This window comes from Pimephales promelas, chromosome 5 (assembly GCF_988280905.1).
Source record: "Pimephales promelas chromosome 5, fPimPro1.hap1.1, whole genome shotgun sequence".
In the NCBI taxonomy this organism is placed as follows: domain Eukaryota; kingdom Metazoa; phylum Chordata; class Actinopteri; order Cypriniformes; family Leuciscidae; genus Pimephales; species Pimephales promelas.
This window is the reverse complement of record NC_142773.1, coordinates 32,613,871-32,640,615: the sequence shown is the minus strand read 5'-3', so window position 1 is coordinate 32,640,615 and position 26,745 is coordinate 32,613,871. Positions and strand designations below refer to the sequence as shown.

Sequence of the window (26,745 nt, the reverse complement as noted above, 5' to 3'; positions counted from 1 at the left end):
CTGCATTCAGTGTGGGCAGCACCAGTTTAGGAGAGATAAATACTAGTAATAAAACCAAACATCATCACTAAAAAAACGAATTACCTGAAACATCCAGGTGTTCCAGGTTAGGACAGCGTGACACCACCTCAAACACGGCCTCGTTGGACACGTTATAACAGCCGGCCACCTCTAAGCGTCGAAGTTCTGGACAGCACTGTGCTACCGTGTACAGTCCTCGATCAGTTAGCCTCCGACAGCCACTGACCACCACCGCCTCCAGGGTCAGACACACATTGGGGGTGTCCTGGCACAGTCTGCGAGTAAGAACCCGAAGCGCGCGGTCCACGTGTAGCACGTCTCCGGTCAGACGAATAGTCCTCCACAAGCGGGGGTCCCAGGCCAAGTTGTACCAGCGACGGCACACGCGGGCGCAGCGGCACAGCTGGTTGGTGGGCAAGTGGGTGAAGATCTGTAGGAAAGCATGGTCCGGGAGGATGTCGATGGGCGCCCCCTGCTGGTCTTTTGGTTGCCGCAGGCCCCTTTGAGGATGGGTGAGGGAAGCGGGCGGCGTGTGGACCATGGCGATGGTTTCCGTGCCGAACGTGGAAGAGGATGTAGAGGAGCCATTAAGTATGGCTGAAGATGAACGAGGTGGCAATATCAGAGCTGGACTTGGCGTACTCACTGTACGCATACTAAGGTCAGAATCTGGGAAGAAGGGAAATAGAAAAATCAAAAGGAAAGACAAGAACACACTATGATATTGCACTCAAACCACTCTGAAAACATCATTATGTAACACAGACAAGTTGTAGAAAAACAATCTTTCATTTCCAAATAATTTCCTCTGTTAATGCATTGTCTTTCTGCACATGCAAAGCATTGGCTCCATCCCACAATGTTGACTGAGGTAGAAAGTGTTTCATAGCTTAAAGGAACACTCCGACTTTTTGGGACTTTAGCCTATTCACCTTACCCCCCAGAGTTAGATAAGTCCATACATACCTTTTTCATCTCCGTGCGTGCTATAAGTCTGTTTGACGCACCCACCGCTAGCCTAGCTTAGCACAAAGACTGGATGTGAATGGTTGCAGCTTTCATACTAATCCAAATGAGTTGACAAATAACGCAAACGTTTTCCTATTTACATGTTGTGATTTGTATAGTCACAGAATGTACAAATAACAAAGTCAAATGAGACACAGACATCTTTTAACCGTATAAAACCTGGGAACTATTCTCTGAAGGCGAAGCACTGCTACTTTGACGGAGTAATAACCGCATCACCTGAGACACGCCGTGGTGAGGAGCGGAGAATTCGCTGAGTGTTTGGGTAACAGAGTCAGCAATTTATAAATAGTAAAAGCGTAGTTTAGAGTCATGGGTTTTCGCTCTATTGTAAATAGCTGCGACTGTAAACAGGGGAGGTAACCATGTTTCACAGAATTCCAACTAAAAACGCTGACTGGATGAAGAAATGGCTAACTTACTCTGGATATTTATCCAAACACACCGAAATAGATTATCAAGGGACATTATGTTTGCTCGGTACATTTCAATGAGGACGACTATTTTGAAAAAATGGAATTTGCCACACGGACCATAATGTGCTGAAGGATACGGCCATCCCATCGATAGCACAGACAGGACAAGTGGATCACCTGCGGCTGAGGTAAGTGTTCCGTTATGTTTTTAGATGACCTACTGTAACAGTGCCTTTAGCCAGAGCTAATGTAACGTTAGTGACACTATTATATGATTAGGGTATGAATATGTTTTTATCTTGATGCGGCGCGGACGCGCTTGGAAAAAAAACGAGCGCGTTCACCGCGTTGAACTTGCACCCTGCGCGCGGCGCGCCAGTAGCCTAAATTTGAAATAACCATGGAAATAACGAACTTGAGCGTGCAAAAGGGTACGATAGGCTGTGAGTTCATTGTGTAAAAACAATTTGTGCTATTACTTTCCCCTTATTCTATCCTATAGTAATGCAATTATACTGTATATTATATAGGCTACTGTTGAATATTTGGTTCAGCTAATAAATAGCATTTAAAATATATTGATTCCTGTAATAATAATTATTTATTCATGTGATATTTATAAATCTGGGTGCGTTTTTGGTTGGAAATCAATGAAACATGGTACTGTATTACCTGGTCTCCCCTGTTTATTGTCACAGCTCATAAAGCAAACACCCATGATAAACCTTGCTTTTCTATCTAACGTTAGTAATTGCTGACTCTTTACTCCAACACTGAGCGAAGCGAACTCTCTGCTCCTCATCACGGTGCGTCTCAGGTGATGGTTATCACTCTGCCCAAGTAGCAGTGCTTCGCCTTCAGAAAATAGTATTTATACGGTCAAAAGATGTCTGTCTAATATGGCCTTGATATTTGCACACTCTGTGACTATACAACCCACAACATGTAAATAGGAAAACGTTTGCGTTATTTTGTCACTCATTTGGATTAGTATGAAAGCTGCAACCATTCACATCCAGTCTTTGTGCTAAGCTAGGCTAGCGGTGGGTGCGTCAAACAGACTTATAGCACGCACGGAGATGAAAAAGGTATGTATGGACTTATCTAACTCTGGGGGGTAAGGTGAATAGGCTAAAGTCCCAAAAATTCGGAGTGTTCCTTTAAGAAAAAATGAATCTCTGGCAGTGTTGTTGAGATCTAGCATGTATTGTACATGCAACCTGCAAAAGCCATATTCACAGACTAATCTCCCATGACTTTCCTCTGCTGTATGATCTGGCCCTGGTCATGCTTGAAACCCCAGATATAATGTATCAGGCCTTTTTTTCCCCCTGAACCATCATGGAAGTAATGACTAGATGAGGATCAAGGGTTACCAAGCTTTTATTATTCCATTTGATTAAACTGTGCGCTGCTTAACTGCAATATGTATTGTTCATCAAAGCTCAAGCCATAACTCTGTTATTTCCATTAATTTATGGGCATGATGACTCCATTGTTCCCTTTGACAGATGTTTTTGTCTCCTACAGTTTCACAGTGCACTTGCACTTGAATAATGGGAAACAGCAGCTCATAATCATATCCCATATATGACGGATATGCCTCCATTGACAAGAATCTGAAAGCAAGCAAGCTCAGTCTTCAAGCACTGCCTTTATGAATATAATAATAACAGCTCAAGTTATTTAAGTCCATTGATCGACACATTTAACAAGTTTCTGTTCTGATTAAATATTTAGAAAAAAAGTGTGATTCTACTGCCAATTTATTATATATATATTATTAAATTTTATAATCTAATCTAATCTAATATTTATTATTAGGGAGTGTAATTTCAATTTTAAGTTAATTTACAAAAAAAAATCTTGCCAAAGCTTTATTTACATGCATACATCTCTAAAATACTTTGCCTTAAGAATAAATATTAAACAAAAAAAAAATCATTAATATATATATATATATATATATATATATTTAAAAAAATGCATGTGCATATATCGTTAATGGTAGTAAACGCCATTTGGTTACAGTATGTTTGGAAAAAGAAACTGATCTTATTCCTAACAGGTTGTTGGTTTGACCCCTTTAATTAGTAAAAAAGTAAATACAAAATGCTCTAAGAAATAGAAAGCAGTAAGGACAAACCCCCCACACAACTCAAAGTGCCATAAGGGAGCATATAGTGAGACATTTAGCTTTGTTTGAATTGCTGCAGCCACCACATTCACAAACTTAGTCCTCAGAGCAGCCAAAGTCCCATAATGTTATGGGGAGCCACTACAGTTGGCAGAAGAGGCAGAAGCCAATTACATTTTAATGTCACCACTAGAGACAAAGAATTGGAAGTGGCCATGAAGGCTGGATGGCCCTGAGCCCTGACTCACACGATAGATCCCTGCCCTCACTACCAGCTGAATTACACGTAGTTTGCACAGATAATACAAAGCATTAGCTCCTAGTTGAACAAACAGTAGGAGGAGCTGCATGGTCAGGTCATTTTCAAAACACTAATAGCAACCTTGCTAGAAAATCCAGCTTAAAGCTGATCTGACATGATTTCATTTATAGACATTAACAGGTCCAATCAGCCAGCTGGCCAACTTGTTTTCCTCCTGGATCTGCTGTCTTACAAATAGTATTATCAGTATGACATTTCAGAATTTCCCCTTTTGCTTTAATGACATGCAGCAGCATTTGAGCAGCATTAACTCCATACACCTGATGATCATGTGATTTGACAATAATCCAACGAGAATCAAGAACATTTGACCATCTGTTCATTCACATGGTCAGTGTCTAAGGCTGCATCCGAAAAAGCACTTATTTTGAAGTTATTACTTCACAACCGCTAAACGTTGTATATAGTAGGAATGTGATTCGGACACTACAGCCACCATGCTGTCATTATTATGTGACCTAGCATCAGCCATTCATAAATCCTCTCCCATCTCACTCTCATCCAGGTACTTTTTGCCTACTCTTTTATAATACTCTGAATTTGGACATAGTTATTTTGTCTAATACTATTTTTCGTATAAGAAAGTATGTGATTTCGGACGCAGCCACAATGTTGCTTGCTATGAAAGTGCATATATCTGAAAGTTTCCGGGTTTTAACCACCAGGGAACGTTTTGCTCAATGTATCTTGCTAAATGCTAGATTAAAGTGTAAAGTTGCTTATTTTCAGAACTCAACAGGTGGCTAAAATAATGTTTCCTGGGTTAACAGTTTATATACACACACATACAGATTTTTCTCTTTGACAGATTGACTAAACATTAAAGCAGCAGCTGTAATCAGGGCGCCAGTATCTGTTTCACACATTAATGCATTACTTAAAGGTGCCATCTGGGAAAAAAAATCAATTCATACACCATATTCCATACCAGATGGAGGCAGTATACCTCCAGAAAAATACCTCCGCGGCCGCCTGCACTCATGTCTTCAAACAACACGGGCGAGCGGGTCTCCCTCACGCATATTAATCAGTAAAACTAATAGTAAAAGGTTGGAGGACCGCAGTTTCACATGGATCATTTGGAGATTTTCAGAGATTAGAGACTAAATGAACAACATCTGAATACTAAATTATAAAGGCCGTCTCATTGACAAGCCGGTGCATTTCGACGATATGGGAAAATTAAAGCCCAGGCATTTTTAGTTTATGGTATTCGTTTTGTTCATGTTACATTTTTATCATTAGTTTGAATTAATTTAACAGACAGCATTCCCTGATGTGGACCAAGCTAGCGCCTTTCAGAGCTGCCCACTCTCACAAATTCACCGTGAGACACACAACTTTTCACACACTCACGCCACATCCATTTTGTCATGCACAGAAAAGGACACAGAGACCGATCTCAGCTCTCAGATTCTGTTCATTTTATTACGCAATTCAAACAATAAATGCAGTTTTGGCGCTTGTAAATGTTAGACGACAGATCCCTAACGCACGTGAACCGATCATCTCTACTAGCTAATGGTAAACGAACACGAACACTGTTGAAAGATATGTTACAACTTACCAAAATGTATTCCTCATGCATAATATCGACCAATCATTTATTTAACTCATCCCTGAACTGAAATTTAGTAGCGGGCTGTATTTCCACACGACATCACGACATGACATGCAGGTTCAAGTACACACAAGCCGGCGCGACTTACTCGTGTTACTGCAGTTTGGCTGGTGGTAACGTTGCCCGCCCGCATACCGCCTCCCATGGCCGAAACTGGTATTACGACACCTGCCGGGCCGGGGCTAATAATTTAGCATGCTAATTTAGGTTATATCTCGGCAGCACTATAACTTGCCAGTTTTTTAATAACATCATTGCACTTATTTCTTCTCATTCTTTTGATGTGTGTAGCTCATTTTTTGGATATTTGTACCTCAATTATTCCATATGGCACCTTTAAAGGAACACTCCGACTTTTTGGGACTTTAGCCTATTCACCTTACCCCCCAGAGTTAGATAAGTCCATACATACCTTTTTCATCTCCGTGCGTGCTATAAGTCTGTTTGACGCACCCACCTCTAGCCTAGCTTAGCACAAAGACTGGATGTGAATGGTTGCAGCTTTCATACTAATCCAAATGAGTGACAAAATGCCGCAAGCGTTTTCCTATTTACATGTTGTGGGTTGTATAGTCACAGAGTGTGCAAATATCAAGGCCATATGAGACACAGACATCTTTTGACCGTATAAATACTATATTTTCTGAAGGGGAAGCACTGCTACTTGGGCAGAGTGATAACCATCACCTGAGACGCACCGTGATGAGGAGCAGAGAGTTCGCTTCGCTCAGCGTTGGAATAAAGAGTCAGCAATTACTAACGTTAGATAGAAAAGCATAGTTTATCATGGGTGTTTGCTTTATTGTATGAGCTGTGACAATAAACAGGGGAGACCAGGTAATACAGTACCATGTTTCATTGATTTCCAACCAAAAACGCACCCAGATTTATAAATATCACATGAATAAATAATTATTATTACAGGAATCAATATATTTTTTATGCAATTTATTAGCTGAACCAAATGTATTCAACAGTAGCCTATATAATATACAGTATTGCATTACTATAGGATAGAATAAGGGGAAAGTAATAGCACAAATTGTTTTTGCACAATGAACTCACAGCCTATCGTACCCTTTTGCACGCTCAAGTTCGTTATTTCCATGGTTATTTCAAATTTAGGCTACTAGGCGCGCAGGGTGCAAGTTCAACGCGGTGAACGCGCTCGTTTTTTTTTTCCCAAGCGCGTCCGCACCGCATCAAGATAAAAACATATTCATACCCTAATCATATAATAGTGTCACTAACGTTACATTAGATCTGGCTAATGGCACTGTTACAGTAGGTCATCTAAAAACATAACGGAACACTTACCTCAGCCGCAGGTGATCCACTTGTCCTGTCTGTGCTATCGATGGGATGGCCGTATCCTTCAGCACATTATGGTCCGTGTGGCAAATTCCATTTTTTCAAAATAGTCGTCCTCATTGAAATGTACCGAGCAAACATAATGTCCCTTGATAATCTTAGGTGTGTTTGGATAAATATCCAGAGTAAGTTAGCCATTTCTTCATCCAGTCAGCGTTTTTAGTTGGAATTCTGTGAAACATGGTATTACCTCCCCTGTTTACAGTCGCAGCTATTTACAATAGAGCGAAAACCCATGACTCTAAACTACGCTTTTACTATTTATAAATTGCTGACTCTGTTACCCAAACACTGAGCGAACTCTCCGCTCCTCACCACGGCGTGTCTCAGGTGATGCGGTTATTACGTCGTCAAAGTAGCAGTGCTTCGCCTTCAGAGAATAGTTCCCAGGTTTTATACGGTTAAAAGATGTCTGTGTCTCATTTGACTTTGTTATTTGTACATTATGTGACTATACAAATCACAACATGTAAATAGGAAAACGTTTGCGTTATTTTGCCACTCATTTGGATTAGTATGAAAGCTGCAACCAGTCACATCGAGTCTTTGTGCTAAGCTAGGCTAGCGGTGGGTGCGTCAAACAGACTTATAGCACGCACGGAGATGAAAAAGGTATGTATGGACTTATCTAACTCTGGGGGGTAAGGTGAATAGGCTAAAATCCCAAAAAGTCGGAGTGTTCCTTTAAGCACACAATGGGATTTCAGCAGCTTAAAGCTCCTCGGTCTGAGCGCTGGAGAGCAGTACTGACACTAAAGTGTGTCAGGCTGTTAAGAAGAGGATTACAAGTCTTCTAATCCTCCATTAGGGTTAAATCAATGGATGGTTCATCTGTGAAACCTCCACAAGAGTAGCACTGTACCAATCAAATGACCACAAAAACATAGAAACCTGCTTCTGGCAATTTTGCATTTTTAGACTGCTTCTTAAGGACCTTTTAGAATATCTATATTATTCTAGAATCTGGATGTTTTTTTTTGTTTTTTGTTTTCAGTAGTGTTTGCAATATATGAAAAAAAAAGTCTACTTTGTTTTTACTCCAAGCCTCCAAGTTTTATTTGCTCCAGTTATTTTCTTGTAAATCCCCCAAAACTTCTGGTTTAAAGAAGTACCTTTGCCAAATCTAACCCAAAACCGCATATAATGCCACAGAAGCCATAATTACCTCAAGCCATGAATTGTATCTCATTATTGCATTTATTTTAAGACCGTTCCATGCCTGTTCATGTTGCAATCTAATGAAAATGAGGTGAAAACATGAAACTTAAAGCTAAACTAAAACGTTATTAATGTCAATGTAGAACTTTAACAGTTTTTCCTACAAACCATTAGTAGTTTTATGAAAAGAGGAAGACGAACCTTGCAAATGTGAAATACCTCTGTGACTATGTTTGAATTGTTCAGGGGAGGCCTTCGTCCTCTTTTCATCCGAGAGTTAAAGTCTGTCTATGGTGAATACTAGACTATGGATTGGTATTCCAGGCAGGTGCAATGAGGTTCTCAGACATAAAACTGCAGAGACAAGATGCCAACTAGCCATTTAATCCACTGACTAATGCTCACTCTGACAAAGGTATTAAAAAAAATGCAGACAAAAATAAAGAATCTAGTGTTTCAAAGCAAAAAAACACTGTTTGCAACCAAAGTAGCACAGTTTACTTTCCCACCATAATAACAACAGGGAGCTGGGCTAAGTGTTAAGCAGTCGTGAAATGGCACACAAAAATTGCTTGGCCTGGTGATTTTGATATTGACTTTATTAATTGAAATATTAATATGAATTGACCATCACAAAAGAGATTATTCACTCAAATGTATTCACGCATAAAAATAATTGAAAAGAGGATAGGATTAAATATGAGGTAGCTTGATTTTAGAGCAACCATTGTTTTATGCCCACCCATGCACTCTTACCCCTTTTCCACCAAAGCATTTTGAGAGCCGGTTCGGAGCCGGTGCCTGCGCGTGAACCAGGTCTTTGAGTTTCGACAGCCAAAGAACCGGTTCTCGGCCAGGAAAACTGGTTCCAAAGCGGCACCAACTCTTTGCTGGACTAGAACCGTTCTTTTACCACGTCATGCTTACATCGGGGGCTGGGGCGGGTTTAGATGTATTCTAAACATCTTTTCTGACCATCGTAAAGCCACATTTGCAGAAAACACGATGGAGTCCGCCTTTGTAATTGTTACGCTTGAAGTAGGCGCAAGCATTTCTAGCAAAGAAGAAAACAGTCACAATATAGAACAAATAAATGGAAAGAAAAAAAGATACAAGACAGGGGTACAACTAATTAGAAAAGATTACATATCAAAAGAAAAGATTAAAAGACTTACATATTTCAATTGTTTTTAAAGCCTTCTTGGTACACGAGTTAGAGATAATCCCAAAGTAATGTTGTACTTGCAAGTGTTTCTAGCTAAGACTTATGACGATGTACACAGTGACGTAACAACGTCGTTCCCTGGGCGCTCTAGTCAGTGGGAAAAAGAAACAGGTTCTGAAAGGGTTCGCAAGTTGAACCAGTTTATTTTTTTGGTGGAAAAGGGGTATCTGAGGGGCTGAAAACATGCAATATGTCAGCAAATCTTCAATATGAGGTTGAGCTGTCTAGTCTTCCCATAGCCTGGCACTGAGATAGGTAAAGGTTTTTAAATACATAGACCCAAAATCGACAGATGGGAATGTGAGGAATGTCATTTTACCCTATAGCTCACTTAAGCAAAGCCTGCTGTGAACTCTCAGACTCATCACTCCTCCAGCTGTTCAGCATCCCGTCACTCAATGACCTCTGAACAACGTCAGCCGGGAATGTTATCCTGCACACCTCTATAAACCGAGACGACATTGCTCATGTGGCCCGTACAATCATTATTATTAATTGCACAGCTGTCAGCTCTGGGATTAATTAGTTGTTCCTCTATACGAAAGCTTCCTGCTGTTGAACTTTAAGACCTTTATTCATACATACTTCATAGTCTGATCGGAATAATCAAATCTGATAGATATGCTAAGATTTTGCACAGAGAAGGCGTGGTTGGGAGGGATTCACGGTAACAAATTTGACAACAAAAGTCCTGTTTCATCTCAGGAGTGTTCCAGGGGTAATTGCTTACAAATATGCCTAATGCAGATTGGTTATCTTAAGACAGGACCCTTTACCATAATCTTGGTTAGAATCTTCTACCTTTTGAAGAATGAAAATAAGATGTTTGGAGTTAAGGCCAGATTCCATGTTTTGAGCAGACTCCAAAGGGTCTGGAATGAGGGTGAATGGGAGGTCAGACCCACTCACTCATGTTGTTTACTCATGCACAGATGACTGCACAGCTCCACACAGGCCACTATCAGGGGAATCACCACTAGCCAAAACTAAAAAATTCAGCTCTGGCAGTTGCGTTAAACATGCAAGGCGTTGCGTTAAACATTTTAAACCTGCAAACAACACATCAGTCAAAGTTGCAGATATGTTGTTGTATAATCCATCACATTCACAATACATTGAAGCTATTTTCTTTCTACCCCATTTATATATATATATATATAACCTGATAGCCAAGTATACTGTACGAAGGGAGCAGCAGCAGTTTCCCCACAAAGCTCAAAGCATCTTGCGATCGGTTCACTTGAGGCTTTAAGGGTTAGTTCATCCAAAAATGAAAATTAAGTCATTAATTACTTGCCCCCATGCTGTACCAACCCCGTAAGAGCTTCGTTCATCTTCTGAACACAAATGAAGACATTTTGGATTCAATTTCAGAGCTGGGTCACTACCACATAGGCACCCTAAGGGATTGAAAATTGACGGCCCAGAAAGTCATTGAAGAAAATGTTTAAATATTCCATGTGACTACAGTGGCTCAACTATAAGTTTATCAAGTGACGAGAATACTTTTTGTGCGGAAAAAAACAAAAATAACGACTTTATTCGACTATTCCTTTTCTTCCTTGTAGGCCTGAGACGAGAGTTCAAGAGATTTCCACGACGCACGCGCGAGAACTGAACAAGAAGCAGTAGAGTTAGATCGCAGTTCTCGTGCACGCATCGTGGAAATCTCTTGAACTCTCGTCTCAGGCCTACAAGGAAGAAAAGGAATACTCGAATAAAGTCGTTATTTTTGTTTGTTTTTTTCCGCACAAAAAGTATTCTTGTTGCTTACATTGAATATTTAAACATTTTCTTAAATGACTTTCTGGGCCGTCAAGTTTCAATCCCTTAGGCAGCTTATGTAGCAGTGATCCACCTCTCAAATTTAATCAAAAATATCTTCATTTGTGTTCCGAAGACGAACGAAGGTCTTACGGGGTTGGTACAGCATGGGGCTGAGTAATTAATGACTTAATTTTCATTAACTAACCCTTTATGTTTTCCTCCCACTGGTGAAAGAAAGACAGATATGTTCAACAAAAACATTTGGCAAAGCTTTATTTTAAAAATGTTCAAAGTTTTAAAAATCCTGAAGTTTGAAGGCGTACTTCCCTTATTATAAGCTTTTATTTAAATATTTGATCATATTTGAGAAATTAACTTTTGTGGAACTGGGTGGAAAACAAAATGCGTAACCTGTGATTAATTTCTTTGAATTTTGGGCTGTGTCAATGCTGCATCAGAAGATCAGTTTAGAAGATACCTTTATGCACAAACGCTGCTTGAAGTCATTGGCTTATAGAGCAGCGACGCAACACGTTTTCAGACACAGTCGTAATTCAATAATTCCACAATTCACCACTCTGTACTCGGCTTACAAATTCAGTCTCACGACCTCAGGTCTCCAATGTCAACATTAGTTCATTGTTTTAGTTAAAAGAAACAAAATGTGATGTCTTCAGGCATGTCTCTTTCACTTGGACACCAAGCGTGACCTCTGGCAGCAGACAGTAATCTGATCTCACATCGCAAACTCGGGAACTTGTAACATTGTGGTGTCGGGGGCCAGAGACTGTAGCTGCTGGACTTTGATTCAGCAAAACTTGCTTTCATAAGTGTCAGAACTGTTAAGCACAAACGTCAAGCCAAGAAATGAAATAATAAATGTTAAAGTACTAGGGTACATGACAGCAGAGCCGGATCTTTCCATCTGCAGCGGCAGCATTTGAGTCGTTCAGCTCTATCAGAGGTTGTCGACAGACCTGGCACTCCCTGTGCTTGGCTCATCTGTCAGTCTAACCACAGTTCCTGACAGACGCTGGTCCTGCATATGTCTCAGCTGTGCCCCTTCCAGTTTCTAGAGGGGCATCTTGTTTTGATTAAAATGCCTTCGGAGCTTCTCATGCGAGATTCTGGGGCTCTGCAAGCGTTTCTGCGTTAAAGAGCAGCTGTGCTCTTGCACTACAAGCAAACACACGGAATAATCACTCACGTTATCCCACTTTATTCTGACATTAACTTGTATATTAGTTAGCAATTCATGTGTTCTGCATTATCCTGCATATTTTAAAAAAAATGGTGATGGTGGAACAAAAGTGGGTGCTAAATTTCCTGCACCGTTCAAAAGTTTTTCAAAAAGTTCACCATCTTAAGCAGTATAAGGTATCAAAGCAATAGGTGCAGAAAAAACGCATTCAGTTCCGGCATAAGCATACAATTTCCGCTTTGTTTGTTTATTTCATTCCGTGCATTTATTCATAACAGTATACGGAGAAGTCAAACCATTGCGTCTCTTTGATGTTTTCACTCTCTAATTATCATATTAAAAAGAAGTGAAGTAACCGTGTCACCATAAATATTGTTCTAGAAATATTCCTCCTCATGGGCGCAGGATTCATCCTATTTAATCAAAAACATCATAAAGGAAATATTCAAACATCTGGTGTTCAAACCAGGGCTTTGCCACAGTAAAGGAAGAGAAGGAAAGGCATTTCATGTTCCTAACCAGTCTGCCCTGTTCTCATTCTCTCCCCTCCTCAGTTTGGAAAGCCAGGCTGGTGATGCATAAAGCAGAGAGGATCTGGAGAAACAGTCTGAAGCCTGATCACCCTCGTCCTGGCCTGGGCCCCCTTACACAAATTAACCACATGTACACTCTGCCTGCACACAAATTTCTACATTAGCAGATGACGTGCAGAGAAAATTAAATTCAAGAAACTGTGTGCACAGCAAAGCGAATGAAGACAATGAATTTTTTGTTTCATAAGATCAGAGAGAATAAGTTTCTATGCAAACCCATCTTTAAATGGGGGTTTTATGGCAGTGGATTAACAGATTAACTAAAATATAAGAAACTCAAACCAGTCATACTGAGTTTTGATTGGATGACCCACTATGCAACCAAATCTCATAGTGGCTGTCAGATGCCAGGCTGGACGTGAATGATCCCTCCGCCTTATACATGTAAAGCAGCCAAAGCATTTGGCCTCAAAGCTCATTATTCACAGATTCTTATTAGTGCTACACTGGTCTAATCTCCAAAACCTCAAATAGCTAATCTGCAGATTGAGCCGTGCATTTCAAGGCTAAATCGAAACATACTGTTTATCCAGAAATAGACTGGAGTAGTTCTCCAGCGTTCCTGTCCTCTTTCATAGTCTGGATGAAATATTAGAGGTTAACTGTCTCCATTATTCCATATTATGTGAATGGAAAGGGACATTTTCCACTTCTCAAAAAATAGTATTAAAGGGATAGTTAACCAAAGAAATTAAAATTCTGTCATCATTTACTCAGCTTTGTGTCATTCCAAACCGGTATGACTTTTTTTTAATATGTGTAACATAAAAAAACAAAACAAAATGTATTTTGAGTAATGTCTAAGCATACAATGGAAGTCAATGGTCACAAAATCCCAAATCAGACCCCATTGACTTTCATTGCTTTGACAGAAAGAAAATCATAGAGGTTTTGGATGACATGAGGGTGAGTAAATGACAGAACTTGATTTTTTTTGGGTGGAATATCCCATGCCAATCAGGACTGGGGAACTCTGGCCCTCGAGATCTATTAGAGTTTATCTCCAACATTGATCAAACTCATCTGCATTTAGCTTTCTAGTAACCCTGAAGACTTCATTAGTTTGCTCATGTGTGTTTGATTAGGGTTAAAGCTAAACTCAGCAGGAAAATCTCGACGAGTTGCTCACCCATGCTTTTTAAATGGTCAATGGCAATAACTGTCAAATATTAGAATCACATTTTTATTCATAACTACATTTATTTTGTTCACATTTATATTCCCCAACCAACCAAAAAGTCCATATAAAATTATTCCAATATTATTTCACATTCATACTGGCGATTAAGCTTCTTATAAAGCAGCTCCTGGCCTCCTAAAAGGAAGCAATGACCTCACCAGGGTAGTTGGGGCACAATGGAAATAACTGCCTACTGACTTCCTGTTCTCCCAACTATTCCCCATTAGGAAACAACCGTGAGAGACAAAGGTCTCTGTACTCCAAGAGGAGACATTGTGCTCTCCACAAACATACATGCCAGGGACGCAGAATGACAAATGTCGATGATGCGTCTTTCTTCCATTTTTACTGGAAATGACAATTACAAAAGACTTTATAAGCTTATTAAAGATTATAGACTTTTTTTTAGGGCACTGTAGTCATACTACCACACCTACCTCCATAATGGTGGTTTTGAAGTAAAAGATGGCAGACTGAGTATCTTGCCACACTAAAGCACCACACCATCAACTGGTGCAGCAGGGGTCTTGTTTACTCTTTCTCCACATAAGAGAAGCATCCCTCTTTTCTCCTATCCACTCTGCCCTCACATAACTTCATCTCACTAATCAGGGGTGCACTGCGGTCGCTGTAATCATCCTATCATTTGGGATGAAAGCTCAAGACGTTTGAAGAGTTTAAAGTAGCTGGCCCAGAATCTTCCAACACGTTCTTGACTGATTTGAGGCTTGTCATGAGGTCTTCTTGCATATCATATCAGCCTAAATTTTAACATGTGTACATGCATATTAGTTATAAGTCAATGGCACTTTAGTTTGCAAGATATTATGGATCTAGAATTCAGAAATGCCATGTGCACACCCATACCTTTGCATTATTAATGCACTGTATGGAGGAAAATAGCAGTAGGAGAATGACTGAAGCTTTGAAAACCTGCAGCAGTGCCATTACCAAACCTCTCACAGACTTGCAAAAACTTAAGCTCTGTGGAAAGAAAAACAGTGTGGTTGAGTATGGGAATCTTTAAATGCGGTGCTCTGCCAAGTGTCTCTGTCTGGACATCAAATGAATTTCTTCTCTTAAACTTCTACTGTTGAATCTCTTCAGCAGTGAAACCCGGCAGACAAAGAAAATATACTTACAACCCAAAACCCAAGCTCTCTTGCTGCAGGTCCCCTTTGGCTAAACTCTCACAACCTGTTTTCTGCTTATGTCCAAGGAGGTTTGTCATAACAAATAAATTCTTTCACCTGAAACATCCAGACTAGAGGTTAAAACGGAACAGCACTCCGAATCCATATTGTTTTGTTAAACAGGCAAACCTTGTGTTGGGAAAGGTTGTAAGACAGGCACCTGCGGGACATTTCCCTTGAAAACAAATCACTTCCCTTTGCTGCTGAGCAGCTTTCAGCATAACTGGTACTTGGGCGAAACCAGCTAGTAGGAAAATTGCCTAACTTTTAAAGTATAACTATTGTCTCAGACATTTCTTCATCTCTAATTTAAAACCTAGTGAGCTTCACAGCACAAAGGCTACAGAGTCAGACTTCAATGGCAGCATACTCTAATAAGCAGCACACAAAACTTAAATAATGAATATACCCAGCACCAAATCATCATATTATAATGATTTCTGAAGGTTCATGTGACACTGAAGACTGGAGTAATGATGCTGAAAAATAGGAATAAATTACATTTTGAAAAAAGCAATCAACATTTCTCTAGCTTTATCCATCATCTTGGATGGATTTTTTTAATGAACTCATCACAGTGCATTTTGTTATTGTCTTCTTGATTACGAATAGGCTAAATCTGCATTCAAATTATTTTCAGAATAATTTAAGGACACATTGATGAGTCTTTATTTTGTTAGGGGGTGTATTAGAATAGGTTTTTATGCTTGATTGTTCAAAAAAACGCATTATTTTCCCACATTTTACATTATTGTAGCTCTCTTCCCAGTCTGTGTCAAACGCCCTTTCAGCTGAGGTTTTGATGAAGCCCCTCCTTACAAAATATGAAATATGCTCTGATTGGTTAGCTGGCCCAGTATGTTTTGATTGGCGAAACCGCTTAGAATGATACCATACAATATTGCCAATTTACCATACCAATAGGAGCCCGATTGAGTCCATGAACATGAGAATGTTTATGAACAAGAGGATCGTGCAGAACGTTTGCAAGCACTGATTTTACAGGACAGTAACTCACCATTCGGCCCCAGTGTTTACTAATAGCAAAACTACGTTTATCTACACCTCGCTAGTGAGAAACGTCATGTAGCTTTAAAGTTGCTAAACTATTACTGATAAAGTCATCAGAGCAGTGCTGACAACATGCGAATGCGATACTGTATGTGTATGTGTGTGCGTTTGAGTGGGAGAGAGCTAGGGGAAAATATTATGTGCTTTTCCATAATTACTACTACATGCAAAATAGGCTAAATAATAAAACATCGTTTTGAGGCTAAAAAAAATTAACGTTAATATCCTATTGTATATTTATTTGCTTGGTCATTGTCGTTGTGGCATTTGGACAAGTGATATGGAACTGTAATGCGGTCAAGACCTGCATGATGTACTTTAGCTTTTCTTTACTTTACTTTTATACTTTATCGTCAGACAAGTCTGAAATTTTTCTTGCATAACAGTGTCTATGTACAACAACCAAACATACATTAAACATCGACATGCACTTAAATCTCCCACATTACACATTCAATACTACAATTATACAGCTACAACAACTTAACAATACTGTTGATTTCTGATTAAGTGTTTTGTTCAACGCTAAGATAGCCCGATCCACAAAAGAGTGTTTCAGCCTCACTTTGTTGAATCTTGGAACTCTGTACCTCCACTTTGATGGTAGCCTAATAATTCAGCTGTGTGTTTCCCTGAAAATAATTGCACACCTTAAAACATTCGTCAACCAATCGGAATCAAGCATTCAACAGCCATGTAGTGTATAATACATTTTCACCACTGTTTTTTTAAGTTAATCAGCCATAGGAAGGCCAGATGAAGGGTTTTTAGAATTGGGGTGAAAAAAACAGCATATCTATGAGATGGCAACAAGATATATAAATTAGTGACATTGTGACTCGCAAGATATGAAAGAAATGCGCTGTAATTCCAATGAGCCGTTTGTTGTAGTTCTTGAAAAGTGTTTTGTGTTTGTGTTAAAGTGAACATCTCCCTTTGGAGTGGATATTTGCATATTTTTTTAATGCAAAAACAGCAACATTACACACTAACAAAAGTTGAAAAAGTAAAAAAGCATACCCTTTAAAATGACCCCTTTTTAATGCAGGTCGCACTGTGATGATTTGTGTGACGGCACCAAAATAATGTGGCCTTTTAGAGTTTTTACACCGTTTTTTTCTTTTTAAATAGTCTAAGAACTTTTTCCCAAGTTCATAACACACAATGGATTTTGCAGGATAATGAAGTCACAAAAACGAAGATATATAAGGAGCTAAGCAACATCTCTCTCAGATCTTGTTTTATCCACGCCATTAATCCAGCTCTGGACTCGTAAATCTGACTGGCCTTCTCTTGGAAGAGCCGCAGATGAGTTCAAAAGACTGTTACATCTCTTTCCCACCAGCCCTCAAAGTCTAGATGAGGCGTATTATTCAGCACACACTTATGAAGGCCATCTTCCGGGTGGAACCTCACAAATCCTATCGTGTTGCACCGCATACCTCCTTACCAACGACTTCTCTCCAACACCCACTCTGTATCATGCCAAAGAAAATTAGTCCAGACCAGGCCGTCCAGAGCTCAGATATTAAAACTTGAACTTGAACTGGAGTCTCACAGAAGAAGTGCAAGCTGAAATGCTCTACTCGGTTCAAATCAGGCACTCAGTACCTCTAGAGCAAAGACAGGAAATCAAAAGCATAGCGGGACCTGAACTGACCAAGCAACAGCTGTGTGGAACTGTTGGCCACACACTACCTCAGATATCTGATTATTATTTTCCATGTCTGAAATGAAAGATCTGCTTGATCTGACAGTCACACCCACCTATCGTGATCAGCTCAGGAAAAGAGATGCAATAATCCATTTTCAGTGTTCCCACTGAAATGATCTTTCGGGCCAATAAATGTATGTATTTTCCATAACCTTTGTAGTCATTCATGAAGAGTGGATAGGGATTTTAACTTTTAGCTTTCATAGAAAATGAATTTCACAAATTTTAGAACTTGCCATTAAATTCACATTTCCACAAATTGTCCAGTCCATAGAAATGAATACATAAATACATAAAAATTACCTGGAAATAAAATTCACTGATATTTCCGGTAACGCTTCCTTTTACAGTCCAGTTACCCATGTAAATACTATGTACTTATTTTAGTAACTACAATTACTACTCAGTAATAACTAGTACTAACCCTGAACCTACCCCTAACCATGTACTTACCTTTTATTAGCCAGTACTTTCTAGGTAAGTACACTGTAAGTATACTGTAAGTACTGTACTGTAAAAGGAAGCGTTACCATATTTCCAGTCACAACTAGTGACTATTTATCTAACTAGTCACATGTGTTTCACTCACACTGTAATCTATCTAGTGCACTTTTCACTGCAGGCTTTTCACAAAATGTATCCTCGACAGGGTGCAGATTTTTACACAAAGCCAGCTAGAAAGCAATAAAGCTGCCTGGCAAGGAATGCAGAAAATAAGACATGTCACTTTATACCCGTTTTATGCCTCACTCAAATAGCCTTAAAATTTGCCGCTTATTTGAAAATTAAAGTGTAAAGCCTTTTTCTGAAATAAAGGAATGCTAATTTATTCTCTACTCAGATATCAGTCCACTTAAATATTTCCAAAGCAATAAAAGTTAGCATAAAGAGACCCTTTAACCTCTTCACTAGAATCTTGCTCTTTCCATGAACTCCCACACACTATTTTATTTATTTATATGCACACTTGATCTAGCTAAATCAGGAAAGTCTTACTGAAACATCTAATGTAAACATGGAAAAACAAAATCCTCATATTTATATTAGCATTGTGAGCATCAACAATCCTTCATGAAATAGAAAGATATTATCTGCAGTATTAGTCATTGTGTACCAATATAAGCAACCACATTAAAGAGACGGATGAATATGCGAGTATGAGGGTGTGTGTGACCCCGAGACACCTCTACAGCATGGAAACATCTCTCTCACCCACCGTGAACTTTAACTCAACCCGGACGCCTCTCTCTCCAGCACGCTTCAGACGCTGAGATCAGATTTCTGCATGAAAAGAAGACTAAAAGGAACCACACTTAAACCCCTCATATCAGATCACTGTTAGCAAAGAAAAGCATAGGGTGCAAGAGAGCCTTAATTGTTGATTCCACGTGTGATTAAACACCACGTGTGTTTAATACAGGTAATGTAAACTACCACCTAGAGCTACAGTACATAACAAAAGGGCTGTGATATTTGTGGCCCACGTGTCACGTCATCATGTTGGCAACCGCGACAGCAATAATCACTAACGTGGAATGACCATATATGTCATGTGACGGTACAACTGTGGCAACAGATTCGGCTGTACCATTTGCACCGTCAGTGGCACGATTTAAAACAAAGAGCAGAAAACTAGAAAAGAATTTCATTCCATTAGTAAAGTATGTAATTAATTGTATCATTAAAAATGATATTTGTACATGGATATGTAGTATATAAAACAGTTTTGGGTTCAATTTATTGCAATATATAAAAATGCTGAGAAACTTGAGAAACTTTGCCTTAAAACAATGTGTGATGGACCTGATATGCACTCAGTAGGGCATTATTTAACCACAGCACAAAGTGTTCCTCCATTTGTTTACATATGCTGACTGATATATGAATATGAAGCTAATAAAATGTCAACCACTGACCATTTCCCAACATTGTATAGAACAATTTTATAATCTAATGAAGACTACTCCTCCTTAGGGGAGTCAGTCTGCACTCCCTTCAATCCCAAAGTCAAGGAGAGTGAATTCCACTGGCCTGACGTACGTTTTTTACTTTCACAGTCTTTCATACAGGAATTCAAAACTATTTTGAGCTTAGAAAGCCTAAGTGTAATGTCTAGGGAGAACAGTATCGACGGGATGGAAATCATAGACCGAGATGACTGTTTCAAACACCAATTTCAAGGTTTGAACTGGGGAATGAAAGATATTCGATGTAATGTATAACATCTGTCATAGCTAATAAGTTAACAAACTGTAAAAAAAAAAAAGGGAACTCTATGGTGAAACTGAAACATTCAGATGTAAGAAAACGACGTTCCCATCAGCTCATTTAATTAAAAACAGCTGAGCATGCCCTGTTTTGGAATAACCTTGACATAATTTAAAACAAACTTCTGATAAATCAGCATGGTCTTAGCCAAAATCATGGGTATCATCCAAGTATACTAAGAAGCGTGCAGGCTCGTGAAAAGCTCCTTGGGTCATCTTTAAGAGTCATAGTTTACAGCTCAGGGATTAAAACAGAGAACATATGTTTCTTAAAGATGTAGCTAGCGAGGGGCTAATGATTACTTCCAGCAGGACTAGCAAAGCCTGCTAGGCTAATTACATCTGATAAAATCAATCCAGCTTTTGTCCATGCTCTTGCTTGGCCTGGCTATCAACTTTAAAATAAGAAAGCACACCTTCAACAAAAGATGTTGTCAGTCCACAAATTACTACATTTTGGTGCCCCTTGTACATACAACTTAATTTATTACATACAACTACATTTTTGTGCTAACATGGTAGAGTAATGATCAGAAGTTTAAAGCAAATATTACTTTGGTATACACTGCTGTTCAAAAGTTTGGGTTGGTAAGATTTCTTTTGTTTTAAAAAAAAATAATCATCAAAGTTATACTCATCAAAGCTGCATTAATTTGTGAATTCTGTAGGGAAAAAATCGTAATATTAAATATTGTTGCAATTTAAAAAAAAACTGTTTTCTATTTTAATATATTTTAAAAGGTAATTTATTCCTGTGATGGCAAATCTGAATTTTCAGCATCATTACTCCAGTCTTCAGTGTCACATGATCGTTCAGAAATCATTCTAATATGTGATATTGTCAGGTAATACAATTAGAGCTCTGCAAGTTGTTTATGCTCATTATTATTGTAATGTTATGTGCTTTGAGACTAGAGGTAGTGTTCAAACCGTATTCACTTTATAGCCCTTAATTAATCCTGTAATTGTGGACAAATGTGGGCACAGAGGACTCAGGTGTGATCCTAATTTTTATTTATTATAAATGTTATATCACTGTCTTCGATAAAGTTTTGTCTATCTATTAATGGTGTTTTTTTTATTTTGGGGGTATTTTTGAATTTATAATTAATTTACTCCACAAAGTACCATATTTTCTATGTAAATTATGCTTATTTTTATGTTTTATTTTTTCAATTTTTTTTTTACTACGTTAAAATATCATTCCAATAAGTTCTTAGAGCTAAAACCTAAAGATGAAGTGACTTTGCTGTCACCTGCTGTCTTATTTTGGCTTATTTTAGAATGCTCTAAATTACAGTTTTTCCAATTCATTTCTATGGGTGCCCATTTTTGACCCAAATACAAGATTATGGAGTTTTTTTTTTTCACCCACTTAACATTGTAGAATTGAGTCAAAAAAAATTGTGTGTTCAGGAGGCAAACTTAGGAAAAGTAGCCAAGTCTTATACCGCTCAGATCAAGGGAAGTATTTTTTAAAAATAAATCAAAACTATTTTGCCCAAATTTGTCCAGAATACGGTTTTAGGGTTAATGCCGTCTCTTATAGTCTCTTTGCAGAGCTGATGCTTTGGAGACACTCTGAAGTGAGGGATCTCCTGCTTTCAATTAGCTTTCTTATTATTATTAATAATATGATTGTTGTTGTTGTCATTACAGATCATTATTATGCAACATAGTAATAATAACTAACAGCATTATACAACCCATGATGATGGAGTTCAAAAGTTCCGCAGGGTCATATTTAGGGTGACCACCATCAAACAAACCAAATGTGGGACAATTAGTTATAAGTTATAAGTTTGTGTGGGACAAGTTACCAACACTAAAACATACCCTAAAAACTGTTATATAATGTCTATCTAACTTGATAAAAACATTTATATTCTGCCTTTCAGCTGATAAAAATGATTTGTTCTTTAGTCCCTTCCAGAAAAAAAAATCTTTTTTTTTTCCAAAAAAAAGTCATTTAAATTCAGCATCACTGAGCCCAAAGGCAGCAGGAATCATGAATATAAATATTTTAGAAACAGTTCTGACCAAGTCCAACAAAAATCCAACAAAATAAACAATGAACAAATAAAATGTAAAACAACATGAAATTAGATAGACAGTTTTATATATTAAAAACCAAAACCAAAAACTTTCATATTTTTAGAAAGGATGTGAATTAAAACAACCACTGCAGGTTAAACAACAACAGATAAATTCCGTTAAATTAAAATTTTAATTTACCTAATTATCCATTTGTTTTCCGGCCAAACAGGGAACATATATGAAACAAATCACCGGTCCACATTTTGATTCACAACCAACGAGTGATAGTAATCAACCATTGGATAGTGTATAGCTAAAACACAGCTGTTGTATTTGTACTTACGACGAAGCGCTGCAAACTACGCAGCAAAAGTAATACGTAGAATGCTTTCTTAAAAAGGCAAAAGAACGCATGCACGTTTTCTTAATATGATATTAAAAACTAATAGACTGATGAAAATGCGGGACATTTCCTCAATATGCGACGTGCGGGACAAGATGTGAAAATGCTGCAGTGCAACGCAAAGCGGGACGGGTGGTCACCCTAGTATTGGTACGGGTCAAGTGCTACATTCCAGTCAAAGTAACTGATCTTAAAAAGTGTAAAATGGAACTGCTCTCAGTAACACATTTAATCACACTTGGAATGTTCAGGGGATCAGAGCAGGAGGCATAAACAACAGAAAGACCACTGTAAGGGGTCCTGATGCCAAATAGCTTCAGAAAGCTTTTCTTAAATGAAAATACGAAGCAAGCTGACATATGCTTTTACTCTGCAATAAAAACACACCCCAGCACAAGCAGCACGGCTCAAACTCATGTGGGGTTATCAGTGAGGAAGTGCTGGTAGGAAAGGGCCGTCTCTCAGAACAATGCTATCTGACAGCTCTGAAGCTGCTCTGCCCACTTCTCCTCAGTCAAACGGCCCCAAGACTGACTTCTAACAGTGGCAAGTTTAGTGCTCTGATACACCGTAAGGCTAGATGACTCACTATGGAGCAAATGAGTGGCTGAGCTTTTCCATCCCAGAGCGGTAAACAATGAGGAGCCACACATGCAAATTAAAATAAAATAACTCAGAACACAAAAATGCCACACAAAAATGCCTCACGCCTCATCTAAAAAAGGACTCCCAAGTTTGTCCACAATACATTTCATAAACTGCCCTTGTAAAATGCAAGCATGTGGAGAGTAAATGACCACCCACAATTCATGTGGGTTTAGTTTCAAGCTTTGAATAAATTGAGAGTTTGCTAATTTGGTTTGGTTTGGTCATTTTACTCCAAATTTTCCTATAAGCTGTATATATGTCACATTCGATTTGACATTTGAGGGAGAAGTGTGTAATTTTTCTGATGCTAAAATACTTTCTCCTTTCCAAGTATAATATTGCCCTGTTTGTTTGAGTGATTCAAAATGTCAAGTTCTGCCTCAACCAGTGATGTGAGTAACATTAACTAAGTTTATAAACATAAATAAGTACTTTCAAAGGGATAGTTCACACTCAAAAATTAAAATTCTGTCATCATTTTCTCACCCCAAATTCATTCTAAACACAAAAGAAGATATTTTGAAAAATGTCTCTGTTTTTTTTTTTTTGTCCATACAATTAAAGTCAACTGAATGTAATGCTGTTTTGGAGGACATTGACTTTAATAATATGGACAAAACAGAATATTTTCTTTTGTGTTCTGCAGGAGAAAGTTATCCACGAGAATCGACGGAATTAACTTTTTTTGGGGTGAACTGTCCCTTTAACACCTCTGCTGGTCACAAGACAAAATTGTAGGCAAAAAGAGAGACAATGGCTTAGATAGTCTAAACTGAGCAGTGGCTATACAACATCTTCCCATTCGCAGTGTTTAAGGCGGAGTTGGTGTAAATCAAAGCCGCAGAGGCAGTCATTGGAAGAACCGCTCTGACATTACTGTGGACAGGCTGAGGAGAGACGAGATCTGCTCTCACTGAGGGAGGGATATACTGCAGGCCGCAACCACACACACACACACACACCACCACAGGTTGGCTTGAGGATGCCCTAGCTTCACTGAAGAACAACCTTCCACACCACACATGCTATCCACCCCCTTCATGTCTACTATTTACTTCATGTTCCCCCCAAGCAGATTACTGCCTGTTCTTTCTCCCATTATTTTATTTATTTTTAGATTTATAGACCCAATGAAATTGCTTGTAAGCTTCTTTTCCGTGTTGATGTATTATTTCCTATAGAAACAGGAAGTTTTGGACAGGAAACTTCTATTTCTGTCTATTGTTTATGAAGCTGATTTGCTACTTGTCAGTTGTTTGCTGGAGGTACTAGGGGAGTTACGTTAGGGTTAGGGTTGGGGTTAGGCTCTTTCTTGCAAGAAAATTTTATCTATGAAAAAATTCAGTCAGGATTCAGACCGCATCATAGCCCAGAAACTGCACTAGTTAAAATTACAAATGACTTACTTTTAGATTCTGACCAAGGCTGTATCTCTATACTAGTTCTACTTGATCTTAGCACTGCGTTCGGCACTATACCTCCCAAAAACCGAGCTACCTGAATGTCGGATTGGAAGCCCTCCTGCCGGCGGAGATCTCGCCACCTTTCAAAGGCTTTTCCAATGTAAATTCAGGATTTTGCGCGCTCCTTATCCCTCTTCTTTGCATTTTAGCAATCTGTTAATCGGAACGTCGTCTCTTTGGTCGTGTGTCGGCCATATCAAACTTAAAGTGTTATAATTCTAACTTCTCTCTTCATGCTTCTCTCTCCTCCACACCCCCCTTCATGTGTACACACACTAACCCCCCAAATCCTTCTCGTCGGTTATTGGCTGGAACACTGTTTGTTATGTTTTCGCGTAGCGGGTTATCGCAAGTTTGTTTTTGTTGCTGTTTGTGAAGCCTGGGCTGACTACAGCGACCGCGTTTCTTTACAGTGTGTTCAGGCGACAGGCAGCTAGCAGATAGTGAGAAGATGTTTGCTTTATGTGTCAAAAACAGTTTTGGCCTAAAAAAACGTGTGACATCGCTTAGAGCACTTTTAACCACACCCATATATGGCATATTTTCTAATTATTCACCTTGAGAAAGCTTTACAAGGAAATGGCCACTAAAGCCAGCTTCACAATTTCCCCAGGAATTGTCATTTTATTTTCATCCACATTCACACAGTTAAACAATGAGTTCAACCAAGCACTTCCAGTCAGATTTTCTTCCTTCAAGGCACACTCTAAACAACACTATGGATTTGGACCAGTTTTGGAGGCTAGATTGTGAAAAAAGAGAAAAGGGATGAAAATGTTCTCCGCAGTGTTTGTGATGGCTAGTTTATTTTTAAGTTTTTATAGCTTTAAGAAAAAGTTCCACCAAAATAATCAACAAGTCAAAAGGAACAAAACAAGAAAAAACCCAAAAGGCTAGCTAGTGATGGTTAATGAGGACCATATGCCTACCTTCACTGGTAGCTGCATTCTTTGGAGCTTTGGTTGATGTCTGATCCGTACTTGAACTCAGGTCGGAGGAAATACTGGAACTGCCTTTCCCTAAAATCACAAAGAACACCCCAGGACACATCAGGACACCCAGAGATACAACACAAATTGAGAATACACATCTTAATCTTAAAACGCAGAAGCCTAGCAAGATGATAAATACATGAAATCATCATAGATTTAGCACACTTACACATCTGTTCATATATGATGCTTTACACAATACAAAAAAGTCAATCTAAACATATTTTAAATGTCGAGAGTGCACAAATAAAAAAATGACTGTAATATAGTTAAAAGAGAAGAATGCAACAGAATTCATCGAATCGTACGATAAATGCCAGGCATTCTTTGTCTGTCCATCACAAACTTAGAATAACAAACCATGCCTCCCACAGATTCTCCCCAATGGCAGGGACTTGAAAAAACTGAAAGTTTAAGCACTTTTACAAATTACATTTCAGAAAGATGTGCCCCCCAAAAAAACAAGCTGAAGTGCCATTCATTTGAGTTCATCTCATAAAAACACTAAATATTAAATAAAGATGATCAAAGTTACTAGAGAACTATGAAAAACAAGCCAAAACAAACTTTTTCATGGCGATCAAGAAGTTTGGAACACTAAATGAAAAGCCTTTTGTTTTACATGTCTCTGAAAAGTTCATTCCGAATTAGGAAAGAGTCAAGACACAAGAGCAAACCTAAGCCTCATGTTTCTTGCAATGTGCATTTTGGTTAGGTGTGATGATTTGAGGAGCAAATGTATTTCTGTTTCTTGGATAACAGTAAACCTAAAACAACATGCCCTGGTGTGAATGTTTCCAAAACACTCCTGTTTGTGTCAGAGCATCAGGTCACATATGAGGCATGTTTACAGGCTCGATGAGAGAGCAAACACAAATAGAGTTCGCATAAGCTTTTATTTTACCCTAAATGGTCT

General features: G+C 38.7%; 2 protein-coding genes across 2 annotated transcripts in view; one reads left to right on the top strand and one right to left on the bottom strand.

Moving 5' to 3' along the window:
- c5h7orf25 (chromosome 5 C7orf25 homolog) overlaps nucleotides 1-26,745 on the top strand; it is a 42,801-nt gene that overhangs the window by 10,641 nt on the left and 5,415 nt on the right. The window lies entirely within an intron of this gene.
- The window catches only part of fbxl7 (F-box and leucine rich repeat protein 7), a 34,995-nt gene that overhangs the window by 6,226 nt on the left and 2,024 nt on the right, over nucleotides 1-26,745 (bottom strand). The window contains exons 3-4 of the mRNA XM_039677347.2: nucleotides 25,767-25,856; nucleotides 85-690 (exon numbers count right to left, since the gene is read on the bottom strand). Of these exons, the coding sequence (XP_039533281.1) occupies nucleotides 85-690; nucleotides 25,767-25,856 (696 nt within the window). The remainder of the gene's footprint in view (nucleotides 1-84; nucleotides 691-25,766; nucleotides 25,857-26,745) is intronic.